The sequence below is a fragment of the Amblyomma maculatum genome, chromosome 10 (assembly GCF_055883805.1).
Source record: "Amblyomma maculatum isolate TAMU_Amacu chromosome 10, ASM5588380v1, whole genome shotgun sequence".
Taxonomy (NCBI): Eukaryota; Metazoa; Arthropoda; class Arachnida; order Ixodida; family Ixodidae; genus Amblyomma; species Amblyomma maculatum.
In genome coordinates, this window is record NC_139353.1 from 22,345,848 (window position 1) to 22,366,377 (window position 20,530).

General features: G+C 47.0%; 1 protein-coding gene and 1 non-coding gene across 4 annotated transcripts; both read left to right on the top strand.

Moving 5' to 3' along the window:
* The first annotated feature begins 1,728 nt into the window (after nucleotides 1–1,728).
* Nucleotides 1,729–19,863, top strand: LOC146175834 (E3 ubiquitin-protein ligase PHF7-like). 3 transcript variants are annotated; one of them, XM_084582193.1, is made up of 10 exons: nucleotides 1,729–1,942; nucleotides 2,401–2,475; nucleotides 2,535–2,650; nucleotides 2,713–2,814; nucleotides 2,882–3,006; nucleotides 6,645–6,804; nucleotides 6,907–7,013; nucleotides 13,105–13,221; nucleotides 13,308–13,438; nucleotides 19,235–19,863. In XM_084582193.1, the coding sequence occupies exons 2-10, from the start codon at nucleotides 2,433–2,435 to the stop codon at nucleotides 19,495–19,497; spliced, it is 1,164 nt and encodes a 387-aa protein (XP_084438319.1). In that variant the 5' UTR covers nucleotides 1,729–1,942; nucleotides 2,401–2,432; the 3' UTR covers nucleotides 19,498–19,863. The 3 variants fall into 3 exon arrangements, with proteins under 3 accessions (XP_084438319.1, XP_084438317.1, XP_084438318.1); XM_084582191.1 differs by having other exon boundaries at nucleotides 1,730–1,942; nucleotides 2,417–2,475; XM_084582192.1 differs by lacking the exon at nucleotides 1,729–1,942 and adding an exon at nucleotides 1,979–2,332 and having other exon boundaries at nucleotides 2,417–2,475.
* On the top strand, nucleotides 11,596–11,669 carry TRNAL-CAG (transfer RNA leucine (anticodon CAG)). Its single transcript has one exon. It is a non-coding gene; the product is annotated as a tRNA-Leu (tRNA).
* Nucleotides 19,864–20,530: the final 667 nt, after the last annotated feature.

The following is a 20,530-nucleotide window of genomic DNA, read 5'->3' on the forward strand; positions in this document are numbered from 1 at the left end:
CCCGGCCTAAGTGCACGCTTGGTTATCCTGGAGGTCATTACTCGTATCAGGCGATTGATTAGCTTGACGAAGTCTTCTGTTGGTTGCACCCGAGTGTATATATAGTCTCCACATGCCGCCGGTGCAAAAAAAGTCCTTTAATAACCTCATCTCCAAAAAGTTGGAATGCAAGGTCAACCTTCATCTTTTCAAAGTAATTGGGTCTTAAGCATAAGCTAGGCTGTCATCCACGGAAGGTATCCGCATCCATGTAACCGGAATGAGAATGTCCTCAAACGGATGACGGCCTCCGTGGTGGTTAGGTGTCTGCAGTGTAGCCTGGCTGCCACTCTGTTCACCCACGTGCCCGCTTCACTGGAGCCGGAGGAGTCGTTGCAGTCTTGAAAGCCAGCTTCGAGAAAACAGGAGCCCTCGTTGATTTCCGAGCCCGAATCGCCGGGTCCAGTCCCTGCGTCCCGCTTATGGCGTTTACGGGCTGGTTGCTGCTCGCATATGTTTCTTTCCTTCCTTTTTGGTGCCGTCTTGGGCACAAGGTGTGGAGGGTGTAATGTTAACGTTTTGAAAATAACGATGTTAAAATAACCATCTTCTACATGCTTCTGTTTCGCACCCCAGTTATGTAACCCCCCTCACATAATACTCCAATCGGAGCCCATGAGGTATTTGAATTAAAAAAAAAATAAAGAAAAACAGCAGAACACAAACGAGGAACCTTTACTTACAGCGGCTAATTAAGGTACATCGCGGCCTGCGATTGCACAAAGTTTTGCCGAAGTCACCATCTTTTGAGTGAAGAAGCTGACAAGTTTGTTTTTTTTTTTCTCAGATACAGAATATGCACGAGACGCGGCCGGTTAATCGCGATGAAGCTCGTTGGTAATGCCGCGCTTACGGTGAAACATGCGCCTAATATATAACTGCATCCATATGACATATGTGTAGCGCAAAAGGACAATCGAGGGACACAGAAAAGGTACACAACACAGGTGCTGTCTGTAGCGCCTGTGTACACTCTTTGTGCTGCACACTGCCATGGAGCACCGTTACCGACTCGCCCAGGTTTGCATCCTTGTGAATATAACTGCATGCTCTAAAAATGTTTCTCGCCAACAAAAGCAGTTGCCGTTTACCTTCCGTCATTTCTATCGATGCTTCGTTCCCATTGTACAGAATGCGTACTTACGTAGCATCAGATATAGCGCAGTAATACGTACGCTCCTTGTTCTAGCGCGGTAGCCCCGTTTGCCAAAAAAGCAAGTCTTTTCTGTGCACCACCGCTTTCTCTTTGGCATTTTTCTCTGCAGTCTAGTGAGAGGCACTGGGGAAACAACAATCGGGAACCGCGCTTCACCACTGGCGACACAGTAAAAAAAGAAGGGATACAGGCGAGCACAGAGCGCGCGCACAAAACGAGAAAAAAAAAAACCGATGCAATCGTCGCCGAGCAGGTAGAAGTGCGGAACGACTCGCATGAGCAAACACCTACACCGTAAATAAACTACTGCACCTTCGTGAAAGCAAAAGACGCGCAGAAACAGGTTTAACACGCGCGCACAACACCAACAGATTGCTGTATTCTGAAGAGAGAAAACTGCGTCGTCTGCTCAGGTGGCACCCTCCCGACAAGCAGCGTCCTCTGCCGCTAACGATTGGCTTTCATTGCAAAGAGCGCCATCCTCGCCCATAGGGAAGCGCGGGCGCTCGTCACACTAGCCAGTATATTCTAGGCACTATAGCCGTAGCATTGGCTCTGGCTAGAACCTAGAACTTCGAAAGTTTCGAACCGCACCCGCATGCCCGCATCCCGCCAACCCCGCTTGAACAACGAGTCTTGTCGGGCTCATCTACCTCGCAAGCTACTCTGCCATTCCATTTTACCCATGCCGCCTGGACCGCGCAGTTCGCTGCAGCCGCCGGAACACAGTCGACGTGCGAAGCACAGGTAGCTTGTGTGCTGTAATCTACGGTTGTATCGCGCCTACTGTAGCCTCGTACTAACACTGCTAACACGGCTTGCCTGCGCAACGAGCGCAACCGTAACTAGAATCGAGGATTCCTGAATAATGCGATTAAAATGCTTTGATTCCGAATTTTCCTCGAGAAAAAAAAAAAGAAGAGACGGGGAGCGAGGAAACGACAACATCTGGAACCATACGTCCTCGGAAATAAAGCAAAAACGGCCATGAGCCGGCCGGCGTCCACCGACTGGCGTCTTCCGATTGGCAGAAATCGGCCTATCGTAAGCGGTTTTCAGTGGTTAAATGCAAGACGACTAGTTAAAGCGTCTGTAGAGCGTCGTTGTTTTTTTTTTTAAAAAAAAGGAGAACGTTTGGTACGTGATTTCTCACGACTGTGAGTGATTGCATGGACAGGCGTCGTTGGCGGGCTTTTAATTCTTAGCTTGCCATCTCCGTAGATCTAACACCTACAGCATGGCGCCGCGTTCGAGGCGGGCCAAAGCGTCCCGAAAGCAAGGTGAGCACGACGTGGTTCGTAACGTGCGTGTGGTGTAAACACTTCGCCCGGCCGTTCAGTTTCTCCTCAGCAGGTGCCGACCTGTGTCTTCTGCGATCGGCCCCACAGCGACACAGAGATCGGCGGAGAATTGCTGAGCACGAGTGGCGGCTTCCATGCGCACTACATGTGCATGGTGAGTTGCCGCCGTTACAGGTGCCATCGGGAGGGTATTGTTTGTAACACTTGTTGGCGCAGCTCTTCTCCAGCGGTCTGCACCAGAGGGGAGAGGAGAGTGATTCGCTGCGTGGCTTTGTCGAAGCGGATGTCAGAGCCGAACTACGCAGGGGTTCCCGGCTGGTAAGCGACGACGCACCGCTGCTTTCGATCAGCGGCCTGATACCATGGTACTGCTTCTCTGTCGCAGAGCTGTTCCTTCTGCAAAAAGAAGAGTGCCACGGTTGGCTGCTGCCTTAAGGCGTGCAAGAAAGTGTTTCACATGCCCTGCGGGGTCGCAAATGGCTGTCTCCTACAATTTTTTGGCGACTTCAGGTGAGCCGATTAGCCCTGAAGTGGCAATAGCCGGCACTCGCCACATTTTCGCTATCGACCATGACGGCGTCCTTTCGTGACGTGTCGAGTGCGTGTTCGTATGCAGGCTCGCGCGCTGTGCACGCTTTTCGAACGGCCGGAGTGCAGGCCAGGCGCATATGCACAGTTTTAAGAGCCTTCGCCACATTCACATTTCTTACAGCGCACTGTTGTATGCAGTCATGCATGTTTTTGCTCCTTCAGCCACGATCAAAAACAGACCATGAATGAAGCACTAGGTGGACATTCAGAATGTGCGCTTTCAGTGTCTTGTGCAAACAACTTCACTTTGCACCTATGAACACAGTCTACAAAATGGAGTGCAAATATTTCAGTTTGTGTTCAGTGTTATTTCAATAAAAAAATATATATATATGTACTTTTCCTATGGGCACTAGTCAGGTACCAGAGAAAGCAAAGATGTTCAGAGATTCTGTGCTCTCTTTAACAGAGTTTTGCTAGTGACACGGGGTAAACTTTGCATGCAGATATAAGGAATGCTAGACAAGGTATCGGGATTGATCAGAAATATGATTGCAGCATCTTTTTCTGTTTGAAGCTCGAGGCGGAGGTGCCCAGTGTTTTCTCTGTTTTTCACTAGTAGCAAACATACTGTCCAAGGCGTCCTTTGACTAGTGAGAACACTTGTTCAAAATGTGTGGGAGCAGCTTCGTCTTTAAAGGTTCGACTCGATAGTGTTACTGGTTCCTGTTTGCCACTCCCCTTGTGGATCCTTGTTCGCATACACATTCACTTTGCTACTTGCTTAATTCCTAATTCCTTTAATTTGTGCCTCTTATCTCACACATACTAATTAACATACATTCACAAGCTACCACATTATGGGAAAGACCATCCGACATAGTATCAAAGCCCTGCTTTAACCAAGCATAATTAACTTGCCAGGAGATAGCATGCCTGACTCGAGATCCAAGAGTCCTGGGTTTGATTCCATTCTCACCTTCCCATCTCAAAGGAACTGCCCAGTTGACTGCTCCTGCCAGCTTGGCCATGTCATGTGGTTTCGTGATATCGCACAACCTGCCGACCAGTCACTGGCAGGCTGTGTCACCTGCCACCTACAACCTGCCAGAGGCATACTCGTCATATTTCGCTCACAGCGCCGATCCCTAACTTTTTGTACAATGGGGCTCATTGCACTTGTAGTGAAAGCTGTGTGTGGTGTACTGATTGTCACAGTAGTTGCTTAGAATATGCGTCGGGTGGTATCAGTGGCCCAAAAAGTGTTTGTGATCGGCAATTGTGAAACATTCACACGCCGTTGCGGCATCGAAATAACCGGAGAGAATGTTCTGGTGAAAAGTGTACCCTCTGACTTTCTTCATACTTTCCTGGAAGCAATTTAACTACAATAATAAGCACCAGGTCAGTGAGCAGGTTAGGTTATGTTTGTGTTAACCGCTCTTAACCTTTTACTAGCTAATGTTCCAAGCTTGAAGCATATGAAATTAAATCTTTTACTTCCCTTCAATGTGCACCTTGTTTCAAGACTTTCGCTCTTGCATACCGTGTAATGGTTGTGACGAACGTTCCGACTAATATTTATTTCCTTTTTTTTAAATGCTTTGCATTATTGCTGATTAATGGACATATCTTGAGTCGTGTCACAGCCGAGCTTTTCTGGATATTGTTTGCGAAAAAAAGAAATGCTAAAATGATCTAAACTGAGCAGAAATAATGACAAATAGTTGGTTTCGTAAAAGCAAATAATGACACTGGCAGTGAATGTTGGGGAAATGTTTCTTTGTTGGAACATTGGCATCTGGAATTAAAATTCAAAGACAGGCAGTACTACCTCAGAGTCTCCTACACTATTCCAACTGGCCTAAGCACTCTCCCATTGTCTGGTAAATGTGTGTATGAGAGGCATTTTGAAGTGCTTGAGGCATCTTAAGATGGCACATCCCACTCCGACGACTGCAAAGAATTGCATGATGTGAGAAGCGAGGTGCATGCGGTTTATGGTCTCACATCACCCCTCCCACCTAAAGGTGATGATGTGGGGCGTATCCAGGGGTGGTCACGGGATCACAAGAAGCTGTTTGTGGGGGGTCGGGAGATGTGCCTATCACAGCTATATGCTGTAAGAGGCATTGCTCGATTGCACAATTACAGAAAACATTATTTAGATCATAGTTGTTTGCTCTATAATTTGCGGAGACATTGCAAACATTATGAAATCAGCATCTTGCATATCATTGTCCCAGAAAGAGGAAAACGCAGATGCTTAGTCATTGTAAATATGGCTACAGTTTTGTAGTTGCTTTAGAAAACATTTCTGAATCATCATTGGGAACGTTTGTCCTTGAATCATTCCTTTATTTTACAGCATTTATAAGGTTGAGAATATTTTCATGTGCTTCCTGCTTATCTGGTGAAAAAAATTTGACGGCCGGTTCAGTATTTTGTCGCACACACTTATTAGCATGCAGCTTTAGTGTACTGTATTAAGGCGAAAGCCTTTAATGCCTCATCGTTGTGAGCAGGAGCTTTCGGCAGAGGGTGTCACACGGAGATAGTTAAAAATAAATAAAAAACCCTTGTCTCCTCCGGGAATTGAACCTCCATCCCTTAGATCCCCAGCCAAGCGCTTTACCAGCTGCGCCATGCCCCAGATTGTGAAACATTCATCATAATTCCCCTTGTCTACCATGAGGATAGCGGGATCTCGCGAGTGACAGACGCTGCGCTTTTAATTTCCTGTAAGCGAATTATAGAATGCCGGTGAACTTTGATGTGTTCATCAGGCGTTTCATGCATAGACTAAGTTGACCCAGCCGGGCGCCTGATCCAGGTGTCCGTCCGGCACCTTTCATTTGGTGCTTCCTTGAACGCCGCACCACACAGCAAACAGAAGCAAACCCAGATGTCTAGGAGGCGTTAGTATAGCAGGCATCAGCGGCATTTCAAATTGATTTACAGGATAGAAAAGGCGCATTGTTTGTCACAGTTCTCCATGGACACATGTACCACGGCGTAAAGGGAGGGAGGAAGAAAAGAGGGGGATAGAGGTGCTGTAGTGGAGGGCTACAATACACCGTGCTATAATGGCTTTCGCCTCATCGCACTTCAGTGGTCCAAAGTGCCCTCTAGAATTTTTTTTATGTGAGAGACCATTTCATGCAAATATACATACGCTTTAAGCAAGCCTTACAAAATGTACCTGCATGAGCTAGAAGTAGCTTACCTAACTCGGTATGCAAAAGTTGTGGTTGATTCAATTGCCACCTTGGAAGCGCTGCCCAACTTGGCAGCTCTCCGACGGCTTTCGACACACACACACACAGACAGGCAGGCAGGCAAGCAAGCATTGACGAAATAAAGGGCGGTAGTGCTGGAGCACCAAGTTTGATGAGAAGAAACTTAGCACCCTCCCCCTTCATCTGGCCAAAGCCACTGCTTGTGGCAGTGCTGTTGTTGTCACAACTGCCTTCATGCTGGCCATCTGGCCCTGAAATGGGCAGCAGGCAGCAGATGTCGACAGACAGGGATTTGCTTTTTAGAGCATCTGTAGTGTGGTAGTGGACACTCACTGTTGTGCATCATGATGTGTATACCGTTCCTCCGTGTACATGCAGGGTGTACTGCGGCGCACATCGCCCCCATCAGAATGTGGTGCCAATGATGAACTCTGATAGCATGGTGTGCTCCATCTGCGCGGAAGAGATGGTGCACCCGTCGATGAGCGTGCTTGTAACGCCTTGCTGCAGGCAGCTTTTTCACCGAGCCTGCATCCAGGTTTGTAGTTGTTGCGGTTGCACTGATGTCATTTCAGCCCCTCTTCACTCCCCCCCCATCCCCTCTGCTGCTTACCTGGTCATCTTTTCCTCCCCCCAACAGCGACAAGCCATGAGTGCAGGCAGCCACTTCTTCCGTTGTGGCCATTGCAATAATCAAGAGGCCTTCCAGAGGGAGATGCAGGAGCACGGCATCTATGTGCCTGAACAGTAAGGAACTGCTGCCCACTCAACAGTGTATCGTGCAGTGTCATTAGGGCTCCTTTCACGCCACAGTCCTACTGCAGTCAGAAACGAAATTTCTCAATTAGTCGAGACAGTGGTGATGCCTTAGGAGTCACGGGACTTCGAAGGACCCATCGCAGATCACCACCTATGGCAGGCAAGCTCAGAAATGGTCTCTTGGCCCACCCGATAATTTGGGATCCTACCTCAACCTCCGATGGTTGTCGGGTGGTGTGCTGACAAATCGTGTAATGGAACTGTTGCGAATGCACTGCAAAATGCAGCTGTGAACTTCTTAATGAGTCTGGGACCTTTATCTTTTAATAAAGCTACGAGGTCCCAGACTCAAAAATGGCGAAGAGACTGTGGGCAAACATGCACGCCAGTCTCACTGCGAGTATGAGCACTGATCAGCGCTTTGGTGTAGTGGAACATCGTTTTGCCTTTTGCCATGCAAGCGCTTTTTTAAACCTCTTGTCGATTTTCTTTTCAATTTCTTGGCCACATGATTCTTCCTTTCACTTTATTTTCATTACATGATGAAAGTGGTAGATTTCAATGACACTAGCACAAAGTTGCTAGTCATATCGATATTTTTCATTACAGCTTAGCTTGTGGGATTATAGCTTTGAAATTCGGGCCAGGAGCAGGCCGAGGTGAAGCCAGCAAGCACTGCGCACCTGTGCTTCCGCTCCGAAGAAAGTAAGAGCAGAAGTTATAAGCACAAATGTTTAATGCACTGAAAGCTGTATCACAAAACACTGCACTGATCCCCAGACCTCGTTGCAACCCGCAGTGCGGCCACAGCACCCGAGAGCGGGGCTGCGGGACCGCGCGCACAAGGCAAAAAGCTACTCACGCGCTTGCGGCAGAGCTAGCTGCACTTGCGAGCCATACGGTCAACCACAGGATTAAAGCGCGCACGGCACATCATAAGGCAGGATCAGGGATGCGCGGAGCACATCTTAACGACACAGGTCGCACGTTGATGCTCAATGCGTGCCACCACTGGCACTGGGCGGCAGTGACGGAGCACCGTGCCAAACCAGGCTGTCCCGACTCAGAAGAATCGGCGCCATACAGGCGGGTACTAAGCGGGTACCGGACTTCTTTCGGGTCTAGTCTCGCATGAGCATACAAAGTGCGCGCTCGTTCACAACTCACAGTCCCCCGGCTCAGACCGGAGAAACAGGAGGGAAAAACATATGCTCCCTGCTTCTGCCCAAGCAAATGGCTGTCACCCCATTCACCTCTCGCACGCGGCCTCGTGTCGAGCTTATTACATCACTAAGAGGTGGCCCATTCAGGACGCGTGGCCGACATGGGAGGAACGGAACGGATGTTTTGGCAACAGTCCTCGGAAGATCTCCCTTCGGGAGAGGTCAGCAGCGTGGCTGCCGTCCTCTCCCTCTCGCAGTGACCCCCTTCTGAGTCGGGACGCTGTGAACCCCTGTGGGGTCACTGCGATAGGGAATTGAATTGACCTGTTATCTGTGTGCCAGTAACATTCTAGTACCGATTGCAGCTGGCAGAAGTTGTTAGACAGTGCATATTATAATAATTATGCCAATTTAATGCATGACACTGCTTGTACAGTAAAAACTCAAATTATCTGAAGTTTGAATTATTGAATGCCCTCGAGAAACTGACTCAAGACTACTTACTTGCCTTATGGTAAATTTATTTGACGAGGGACATTGCAGTGGTTGCCTGCTTTTTAGATGAGAACAGTGTGATATAGTATTATTCATCACATTTCCATCAGTATTTTGTTGCGTGTATGCTGCCCGGAGCTTTGAAGCATAACTGCTCGAAAAGGGTAAGGGCCACCTCGACATCCTCCAATGGCGAGGCACAGAGGAGCGGTACCCTGTGACAAGCAGCTTGCACCATATATGAGGAGGCTTCACTACATGCCGCGCTGAACGGTACTCAATGAGCACACATTACCAGAGCAGTGGAAGAACTGCACGAATGGAAGGGCAGAAAATGTGCAGTGCCGCCGTCGCTGTGGGCTGGCGTGAACGGTGCGAAGCTCATGAAGTGAAACTGAAACTCAGGAGTTGGCTTTGCTCGGTGAAGACCGTCTGTATTTTATCATGCCTGGCATCGCGTACGCACTAGAGATTCATTGTCAACTCTGCACCATACAGTTAAGGTTTGAAAAAAGTGCTATTTTGACAATCGTTTAGCATGCCAGTCATGCTTAGACGCAGCCTAACTGATGCAAGACCCGCAGCGTTCAGAGAGTCGTATATCCCCTTCGGGAGAGTTTGGTGTAGGGGCGGGGTCAACAACCACCCAAATTTAGCAGCGGCGCTGTCTGCCATTTTGTGCCGAGGCACTTGAAGCTCGCCTTGGTGACCGAGCTAGCACTGGGTCTCTGGCTAGCTTTTATCGAAGAAAATAACTGCAAATAACGCGCTTATGTGAGTGTGTTCACAGAAAGGCACGTTAGAGAAAGACATGCGTCAAAGGAAAGCCTGCATTTGTGAGTGGAAATGCACTGTGCTCAGCGGTTCGCAATAAAGCTGCCGCTGTGCGCTGCACCTCGCTGTGTACCACATTTGCGCACTGCCAATTTATATTAGCCATATAAATCAAATAGAATTGCCTCTCAGGCACTGAGATACATACCTTTGGTGTTTTGTTATGTTGGACATTTCAATAACTGTTGGCGTTACAGGTTCTCACAAAACTTTTTATTCGGTCGCTTAATTGCATGTCTTCTCATTTTTCGCGTGTCTCATTTGACAGCACCGCCAAATAAGACATCAAATTTTTTAGGTCATTTTAGCACTTTCACTGCTGGCCAGTGAGAAAGTGAGGTAGCTTTGTGCACTGTTGTACTTCAGTGCATGCCAGCACCTGAGTTTTTACAGGTGCGCAGGGATAGAACATTTATTACTCCATTTTCCTTCCTTAACAAATTTGATGAGTATGCATTTGAATGGATTATTTGAACATGCCACAAGCTCAGTAAGGGCCCTAGCAAATGGGGTCATCGTGAAAACAGTGTACAAAGCATAGCATGAGCAAAAAATGCAAATCAGTGAAACTGTCATATCTGTAATTTCAGAGCTGGTAAAGAATGATAATTGTGGTTTCTTTCCCTAAGAGTTGCTTGATTCAATTGTCAATGGTCTGAGTAAAAAATATAATTAGCAGTTTGTAACAGGTATTGTGCTACATTTTACGGTCTATCACCTGGCTACTTTTTTGTCGCATTCATGGCTTAGACATAAACAAGATTGACATGTTTATTTGCTTATTCATTTGTGCAGTAAACCCGAAGGGACTTTCAATAGACTGCCAAATGCAAAGGGCTAATTGCAAGATATAAAAAAGGGGCTGATTGAATGTTGCCTCAAAAAAGAAAAAGATATATGTAGTGACAAAATGGCACTCACAATTTCGAGTTAAAAGCTGTGTACAATAATTGAAATTCTCATATGTTTGTCCCCTTAATGAACATTGCAGGCAATACTGCATTCAGTTAGCAGTGTTGGTTGTCATTTGTATCTAGTATATTGACTTTTTCTCTGCTCTTGCAAAAAAAAAAAAAAAAAAGAAAAAAAAAAGTCTTATCAAACTTGCACGAATAGCAGCAAAGCTGCAAAATGTCGGTCACAAGAAGAGCACAACTGCTGACTGCAACTGCACACGCACAGCACTGCGAGAAGCTAGCTACCATAGAGGAGTCTCAGTACAAAGTGTGGAGCCAGCCACGATAGAGGAGTCGTGGCACAAAATGGCATTGGCGCTGCGGAAGTGCTATGTTGCCAGACGCCACTGCAGGGGTGTTCAGACTGGCGGCGAAATCAAAGAACCGCCGAACTCCCCCCAAGGGGATATATGGCTCTGGTAGCGTCTATCCAGCACCATAGCCATCCATGGCCACCGGCTGAAGCTGTGCCAACATACACTAAACTTATCCATATTTCTGAATAAACAGTGGTAGAATTAATGAGGTTTTTATTCGCAAGTTGAGGAGGTCACTTGGGACAGCTTTCATCACGGCTGCCACTCGACACACTCGGGCACCTCAGGCCACCAGTCCTGCCACGGTGGTACAGTGGTTAAGATGCCTGACTACTGTACCAGAGCACACGGGTTCGATCCTGACCGCCGCCGGCTGCGTTTCGATAAGAGCGAAATGGAGTGGTGTCCATGTGTTGTGTGATGTCACTGCATGTTAAATATTCCTAGGTGATCGAAATTTCCAGAGCCCTCCACTATGGTCTCTCTCATAGCCCGAGTCTCTTTGGGCCAATAAACCCTCCAAACCAACAAACCAACCCCCGGCCACCAAGCCAATCATAAGGCAGGTTTGGTGTTACTCATTTTTCCATGCTTTTTTCTGGTTTTCTTTTTTCCTGCTTCAGAGGAAACACAGCCTCGTGGCTATGTTAAGCTTTTGCCCTCCCTCTTGAGCACGCTCGCCGTGACGCTGGCCGTAACACAGGTTCCACGTCCGCCGCTATGGTTGAGGGTGGCGCTGGTGAACACTCTCAATGTTCGTTTACAGTCAACATTAATACCCAAGAAAGTAGCAGCTTGGACAGCCGCCGATGTAGCTCAGTCGGTAAGAGCACCGGACGCAGTATTCGGAGGTCGTGGGTTCGGTTCCCACCATCGGCGCATTGTTTTTCCTTCTACTTTGTATTTATTTTTCCTCCTTAATAATAATAATTGGTTCACAGGAAGGGAAAGGCGCAGTATCTGTCACACTTGTGTCTGTGGACACCTGAACCGCGCCGTAAGGGAAGGGAGGAAGGTTGGAGTTAAAGTGGAAAGAAAGAAAGAGGAGCCGTAGTGGAGGGCTACGGAGTAATTTCGACCACCTGGGGATCTTTAACGTGCGCTGACATCGCACAGCACACGGACGCCTGTTCGTTTCGCCTCCATCGAAACGCAGCTGCCGAGGTCGGGTTCGAACCCGGGAATTCCGGACAGTAGTCGGGCGTCTTACCACTGTACCACCCCGGCGGGGCAAGTTTCCTCCTTAATAAATTACATTTTTAATTTAGGTGAATACCAAAGTGAAAATTGAAAAAAATTGAAAACGCAATCCCCAATGCTTTCCTTGGCCTCGCCAACTGTTTGCTTCTTTTCTTCATGTATTATAGCGAGCACCCTCATTCCCCCTTCATTTATTGGCGATCGCAGGAAGTGTTTCTTTGGTCACGTATCAAACCGGCCAAGTGCAGTAACATGAAGTTCAAATGGCCCCGGGTGGAACTGATCCGCGCTTGAATTAAGCTTTTTTATGCATAGACTTCTGTGCAGCTTGGCCGGACCAAGTGGTACTGTTCGAATTATCTAGAAATTTGAATTATTGAGGTTCAAATTGATGAGCTTTCACTGAAGTTGTTAAGGAGGTTGTTTGTGTACTGCCCTTGTTGTGTGCCTTTGTGTTGGTTTGCCAGTTTATATGTTGCTTGAGAGGCTACTTTAACTGAAAACGGAGCTGTTGTGAGCTAGCAAAAGGCGAAACAAAAAGGGAATTGCAGTCGCCATGCCTTCTGGTCATTTTTACTGGCTGATTGCAATAACATTCAATGCTTTGGCTCTATCGCAGATCTTCAGGTCTAGGTAATGCTACTGTTCTCTTAAGAACGGTGAACACAGAGTCACTTTCTTTGAATTGAGTGGCAAGAGGGGTTAATTTTTAAATCCAACGTCTGCTTACAGAGTTTCAAAGAGCCGTGCAATTAGTCTTTTCTAAAAACCCAGCCGCTGTGGCGCAGTGGTTAGGGCACTCGACTGCTGTGCTTAAGGGATGCGGGATCAAATCCCGACCGCGGCGTACGCTTCTTGATGGAGGCGAAAAGGCCCATGTGCTGTGTGATGTCTGTGCACGCTAAAGAACCCCTGGTGGTCGAAATCTCCGGTGTGCTCCACTACGATGTCTCTCACAGCTCGAGTTGATTTCGGACGTTAAACCCTTTAAACCTTAACCGAAACCAATCTTTACTTGAAAAAAAGTTGGGACAGAGCTGTCCTCTGTGCCCCCTTAAGAACGTGCCCGCACATTCTACAGATTAATTGGCTCGTTATTTCCCCCTCGTCACAGGGATGCTTCCTGGGAGCGGGAGCCCCATGCTTTTGAAGACCTCCTGTTTCGCTACAAGCACTGTGATGCTCCACACTGCCGGTGCCCTTCGGGGCGTGAATACCACCGGGACACTGGGTGAGTTTTCCCCGTCATGTGGATCGCAAGCCCAGTGTGCGTGCTGTTAACTGCTCCTTCCTTTTTTCCCCGCTCTTGCCATGCAGCCGCTGGAGGATTGTCGTGTGCAATGGCTGTGGATCGCAAGGGGTGCACTCGAGCTGCGGCAACAAACCAGGCATGCACTGGCTGTGCGCCGACTGTCGTCAAGTCGTCGCCCGGCGCGAACGGCCCACTCGTGAGCGGCGCACTCGGCTACTGGCCACATCCGAGAGCTCTTTAATCGAACCAGTTGGGAAGCGCCCCAAAACTTGCTTTGAGAAAAAAGCACGCTGATTGCTCCTGATTTAGAGGAGGTCTTTGGTGGGTGGCAGAAGTAGCTGTAAGGGTGATCGACGCACTTCAGTGCAGGAAATGCACAAGGAGCTCACTTCAAGGAGCTGGCAACTGCTGCTGAAAGGAGTACAGGAGTACAACTTCTCTCCAGACAGAAAGGGAAGGGGGTGGGGTTGTTGGGAAAGGGGTTGAGGGAGAAAGGATGTGGGAACAGAAATACCAAGCCTTTACGTGACCAACCTGGCATGACAGACACTGTGAAAAGCAAGGCTCCGAGTCAGAACTAAAAGGTCTTATGACGTGGAGTGCAATACCAGTACATGTAGTGAGAGCGCAAATCGTAGTGCAAGGATGGCAATGAAAACAGTGGAATGCAGTGCTAGGCCCTGTACTGCGAAATAATCTAAGAGTAGGGTGCAGTAGAATCTCGGTGATACAATCCCGGTTCATACGATTTCTCATTTTTTACGCTCAAAATCACGGGCAATAAAACATCTCCCTTAGAGTTACACCATTTTTTTCCCGGTTAATATGTTCCCGGGTAACATGACTTCCTGGTTACTGCGTTTGAAATTTCGATAAATTGTGATTGTATAATATGTTTTGCGATCAACCAGATACGTGCTAACGGTTACTTGCAACATGAAAAACTGATCAGCTGCGCTCATCCGCTACAGTTTCTTTCCTGCAGTGCCTAGGTGCTATGGGGTAAAGCATCAAAGAAAGCCAATGTGCCAACATACGAGGTGCCCGTTTCCGCGAAAACATCACTTCATGAGTAGAAACGCAGTAGCTTTTTAGCAGTGCCTTGGAGGCATAGGGGTGAAACATTTGATAACTTGTCGCTTCCATACGAGCGGGCCGGGTCCGGGAGACGCAACATGAGCAAAAAATGCTTCGACTGCAAGCCAGCGTGATGGTTTCCCCACATGTCACTGGCGTAAGGTGGCGAAGCATCCGGGAACGCCCAAGGAAGCGATCCTGGCTCATCATTGCCTTCAACGAATCTTTATTATTACTAAATCTCTTCCCCACTGAGGACAACACAAATAAAGGCTGAGTTCTGCGAGAGTGAAGAAAAAGCAGTCCATACTTTGTCTATAACTGCTAATCTACTCTTTTATGCAGTGAAACTCAATTCTAAATGCCTTTGTACCTCATTCTGCAGTTAAAATTTTCAATGCCAGGCAGTTCGGATCGTACGTTTTCCCGGATAATATGCCCCCCCCCCCCCCCCCCCGCATTTTTTTTTTTTTTATGTATCAACGAGGTTTTACTGTAGTTGGTTGCATTTGGCAGACTCTCCCAGGTTATGAATAGCAGGTCACCAGTACATGCTTATTGTGTGTAACTGGTGCTCACCTGTGGGCTATAAACAAAGCTGTCACCAGTACAAGCTTATTGCGTGTAACTGGTGCTCACCTGTGGGCTATAAGCAAGGCTGATGATAGAAATGGTTGGGATTAAAATGAGGAGAGCTGTGAGTATTGTGGGCAGTAAGTTGATATGGTGACCATTAAGAGAAAAGAGCTGCATACATTTTTGAGGTTGAGGGTGCAGCTTCAAGTACTGTCTTTGCCAAAAGTAACTAAGCAGCCCCGCTTGTTGGCGGAGCTGACGCGGGGCCCGAGAGGCGTTGCTATGATCTTGATCACTGGCCTCTGCTCTTCGGCAGCGAATGTAAGCTCTCTCTCTCTCTCTCTTTCGTTCGCAGGATGATGAAAAGTGAGTAATAGAGTGTGTTGTCTGATTTGGCGCGTTTGGAGCGTTGTGGTACTGAGGCAGAAGTTCATCAACGAAGTTGCGGTGAGGGGGAGGGCAGAAGAGTTCAGAATCTCGCTATGGAATAGGTATTTAGCTCCAACCGAGGATGACATTAGCCTAGAAGCAACGAACAATAATTTGTGAGATATTATTGCTGAGTGCGCTGTAGAAGTTGGCGGTAAGATAGATAGAGAGGATACTGGTAAACTGTCTAAGGAGACGAAGGATTTGATTAAGAAACGCCAAAGTATGAAAGCTTCCAATCCTACAGACCAGATAGAATTGGCAGAGATGTAAAATTAATAAGTGCAAAGTGGCCGATATAAGGGAGTATAACATGGAGAAAATTGAGCACGCTGTAAAGAACGGGGGAAGCCTTAAAGCGATGAAGAAGAAATTGGGCAATAGGGCATAGGCAAAAATCAGATGTATGCGCTAAAGGACAAGGCGGGCAATGTCATCACGATTATGGGCAAGATAGTCAAAGTAGTCGAGGAGTTCTTTACTGATCTCTACAGTGGCCAAAGAAGTCGGGACAATAATGAGATTGGCGGTAGGGAAATGCAATCAGACGTTCCGCCAGTGACGAAGGACGAAGTTAAGCAAGCATTAGAAACTATGAAAAAGGGGAAAGCAGCTGGAGAGGATCAGGTAACTATAGATTTGTTGAAGGACTGTAGGGATACCGTGCTAGAAAAAACTGGCCACCCTGTATACGCAGTGCCTGGTGTCATCGACGGTACCGGAACCATGGAAGAAGCAAACATCTTAATTCATAAGAAAGGGGGCACTAAGGACTTGTAAAATTACAGACCAATTAGCTTACTGTCTGTTACGACTGCAACCAAGCAAAAGATCAAGCAGGTTTTCGGAAAGGATGCTCTACGATCGATCATATCCATACCATCAACCAGGTGATAAAAAAATTCTCGGAATATAACCAGCCCTTATACATAGCATTCATTGATTACGAAAAAGCATTTGACGCAATAGAAACCTCGGCGGTCATGCAGGCATTTTGAAATCAGGGTGTAGACGAGCCGTACATGAAAGTGCTGGAAGATATATATAGGGGGTGCACAGCAACCATAGTTCTGCATAAAGAAAGTAACAAAATTCCTATAAAGAAAGGTGTTTGGCAAGGAGACACATCTCCCAAGTACTGTTCACAGCTTGCTTAGAAGAAGTATTCAGAGACATGGAATGGGAGCAGTTTGGGATAAGGGTAGATGGAGAATACCTCTGTAATCTGCGATTTGCTGATGATATTGCCTTGCTAAGTAATTCAGGGGATGAATTGCAAAGAATGATTATGACCTAGACAGGAAAAGTAGAAAGGTAGGCTTGAAAATCAATATGCAGAAGACTAAGGTAATGTTCAATAGCCTAGGGAAGGAACAGCAGTTTATGTTAGGTAGCAAAGCACTGGAAGTAGTAGGCGAATGTCTACTTAGGACATGTAGGTACCGCAGATCCGGACCATGAAAGGGAAATAACAAGGAGAATAAGATTGGGATTTGGCAAGCACTCCTAGGTTATGACTAGCAGCTTACTGGTATTGCTCAAGAGGAAAGTATACAACAGTAGCATCTTGCCTGTACTTACCTATGGGGCTGAAACGTGGAGGCTAACAAAGAGGGTTCTACTTACATTGAGGACAACGCAGAGGGCTATGGAAAGATTAGTGGTAGGGATAACGTTAGATTGGGTCAGAGAAATAACTCAGGTCACTGACATTCTAGTGGAAATCAAGAAGAAATTGGCATGGGCAGGACATGTAGGAAGAAAGGATAACTGATGGTCGCTAAGGGCAACAAACTGGATTCCAAGGGAAGGAAAGCATAGCAGGGGGTGGCAGAAAATTAGGTGGGCGTATAAGGTAAAGAAGTTCGCAGGAGTCAAGTGGATGCAGCTAGCACAGGACTGGGTTAATTGGAGGAATATGGGAGAGGCCTTCGCCCTGCAGTGGGTATAGTCAGGCTGAGGATGATAATGTTCTTGCGCGGGTATTCAAACAACGCTTTTTTATTGTATCAGTCTAACCAGGTTACGTAATCCCCCTCATAGGTGCTGCAAACTATTTTTGTGTTACTCACTATTACCGAGCCAGTTCATTGATGATGCAGTGCCCGCTGGCAGAATGTTACCATCTAAAAGGCATTTAAAACATTTTCATGAGACTCCAATGCCACGTAAGGTCTCGTTCGGAGCCTGAATCTTCCCACCCTTGCTGAAGTCCATGACCACAACATGGTGAGTGGGAGGCTCAATGCAATAGAAAAATAATTTCTTCTTAGTCACCCTTCATAATAACGTACGGAGGTATTCTTGGGGGACCATACTTTAAGGAGCATTTACATCACACATTTGTTATATTGTCGAATATTTTTGAGGCATTTGCACTCCTTACTTATATTCCTATACTATACGCTTCTGTCAAAACAATTGCCAAATCATTACGCATTTCTTTTTGTCGGCAAGTGGCTGCAAAGGCGGCATTGGCGAATTCGCCTCATTACATATGTAGCAATAGCTTCACTTCAAATAGTGAGAGATATTGCCTCTTTTTCTCTTTTCTCATGCTCATTAAAGCGTCACAGCCGAAGACAAGGAATCATGCAAGAAACTTCACCGAATTTCGAGAACCGTACCCTGTCTTACTTTGATAACACTCCAATTCCAACTCGTTGCATTTACAGGAACTGCATACTGATATCAAACATATTAAACATGCGGTTACTTCTAACCAAGAGCGCATGCCTCACAGCACCAGTCAAAAATGAGCGTTAATGCGTCACAGCCGAAGACTAGGAATGGTGCAAGAAACTTGACCGAATTTGCGAACCATACCTTGTCTTACTTTGATAACACTTCAATTCCAACTCGTTGCATTTACAGGAACTGCATACTGATATCAAACATATTAAACATGCGGTTACTTCTAACCAAGAGCGCATGCCTCACAGCACCAGTCAAAAATGAGCGTTAATGCGTCACAGCCGAAGACTAGGAATGGTGCAAGAAACGTGACCGAATTTGAGAACCATACCCTGTCTTAATTTGATAACACTTCAATTCCAACTCGTTGCATTTACAGGAACTGCATACTGATATCAAACATATTAAACATGCGGTTACTTCTAACAAAAAGTGCATGCCTCGCAGCGCCAGTCAAAAATGAGCGTTGAGCGAGTTTTGCTGTGCACAGAGCCTCCTGTTAGTAGCACAGCGCTCTGAAGGCACAGAATTGGAACCGCACACGCTACCCACTTACATCTATCATCCCAACAAAGATAGCAAGGGAGCAGTCTTACGTCGGCTAGTTTACGCTCGCCGCCGGGGATCAGCGGCCACTGATGGCAATCACTGCGCTTCCGCTAGGCCCCGCGCCTGCTCCGCCAGCCAGTGGGGCTGCTTGGTTACTTTTAGCAAAGGTGGTGCATCGGAGCAAGAGGTAAGATAAGCTATGGTTCATTTCAGCAGCAGAGTTGATTGCAGATGGCAGCAGAGTTGATTGGGGAGAGAAAAGAAAATTTGCAGGGGAGAGTTGCCTGCACAAGCAACATTTACAGACTTTGTGGGCATAGGGTATTTGCAGCTGGTACAGGATAGGGTTAATTGGGCACAAATGTCAGAGGTCATTGCCTTTCAGTGGGTGTCACCGTGAACTACACCTTACCTGTGGCAACAAAATGGAGACCTCGTGGTCATGGCCTCTTTATTGCCGCCGGGGATGGGCGACCGCCAACAGCAGACTCTGGTGGTCACGATCCGCTTACCATTGGTGAAGACTGACCGTAGGGGACATCACGATTTTGATGGAACTGGAGTTTTGTGACTTGTGCGATTAAAGGCCTCTGACTTGCACAATTAAAGGCCTCTGTTTGCTGCCTACTGTGGACCTAGCTGCCAGCCATAGTTCTCCTCCTTGCAGTGCAACGTGCCACCACCCGACGCGAGGCCCTCAAGGAACCGACGGGACCTGTCGAGGTCATCGAGATAGACAGCGACGACGATGACGACAACGTACCTCGACAAAACACGACGCTCATGTCGACACCGCCCAACAGTTGTCGCTTCCTGGACTTTGCCATGTGTGGGGGAAACTGCACTGTTGACGGCACGTTGCATCTTACGTTGGAGACCATGTCTGGCAGTGTCATTGTGGCAGTAGTTGGAGAGGACCCTAATGTCTGATGCACATCAGACAAGGTAGTTGCTTGGATAAATCTGTTTATGCAGTACTTGGAACTGCTTAACAACCATCACCATGATAGCACTGCCAATGAACCACTTAATGCATGCATATATTCGAGTTGCCTATTTGATTACTAGTTTCCATTATATTCCAAGTGCTCAAAGCTGTTTACTGCCATTGCCCAAAATCACACCCTGGCGATTGTTGTACAAGAATCTGCCCGAGCAGTTTCTTGGCGTTTTTTGATACCTTGAAGTGCTCACAACTGTTTGTTACGTCCATAGTTCATAACTGTCGACACTCGTATACATACATATCTCATTGTCGAAATAAATTCTGCCTCATTTAATCATCTCACTCTCAAATACATGCCCTGTGGTTTCACTCTGCCCTTGTCTGATTACTGAGAATGAGGCCACTTGGTTCTTTGTTATTCTCGATCGTAGCGGTGGCCTAGTTGTTTTGAGCGTACTCCTTGCATGTGGTAAGTGCAGGCTTAGATCCCCAGTGCCTCCAAATACTCTGTGGTTTCTGGTGGATATGTTTTTCCATCCCCTGATTCTTGGCTTTTTTGGAGGTGGTGGTGCTGCTGGCGAAATTGGTTTTTGGCACATGGCATTTGAGTATCAAACTCGTCCACTACACGGGTCGATTTGGGATGTTAAACCTCTTAAAGCAACTAATTATCTTTAATAGTCTGGGATGCAGCATAGGGAAAATCTCAAAATACTGGCAATGGAAACCGTAGCAAACTTGTTCAGAACACTGTTCCCTGTTCTGAGCTTTATTTATTTAGCTGTTCGGTTCAAAAACTTTCCTAAGTTGATAGCTTTGCACTGTAGAGATGGACAGGGCAAAGGAAGTGCCAATTTTCAATAGGTTTCGTAAGCGCCACTTCAACATTTTTTCAGCGTGAAGATGAAGCACAAAGGCAGCTTACTTATTCTGCACTTGAGCTACGAACCTTTGCAATTCTTGATGCTCGGGTGTATGAAGAGCAGTGTCTTCCGTTGTCCTTTATTCACTTTAGTT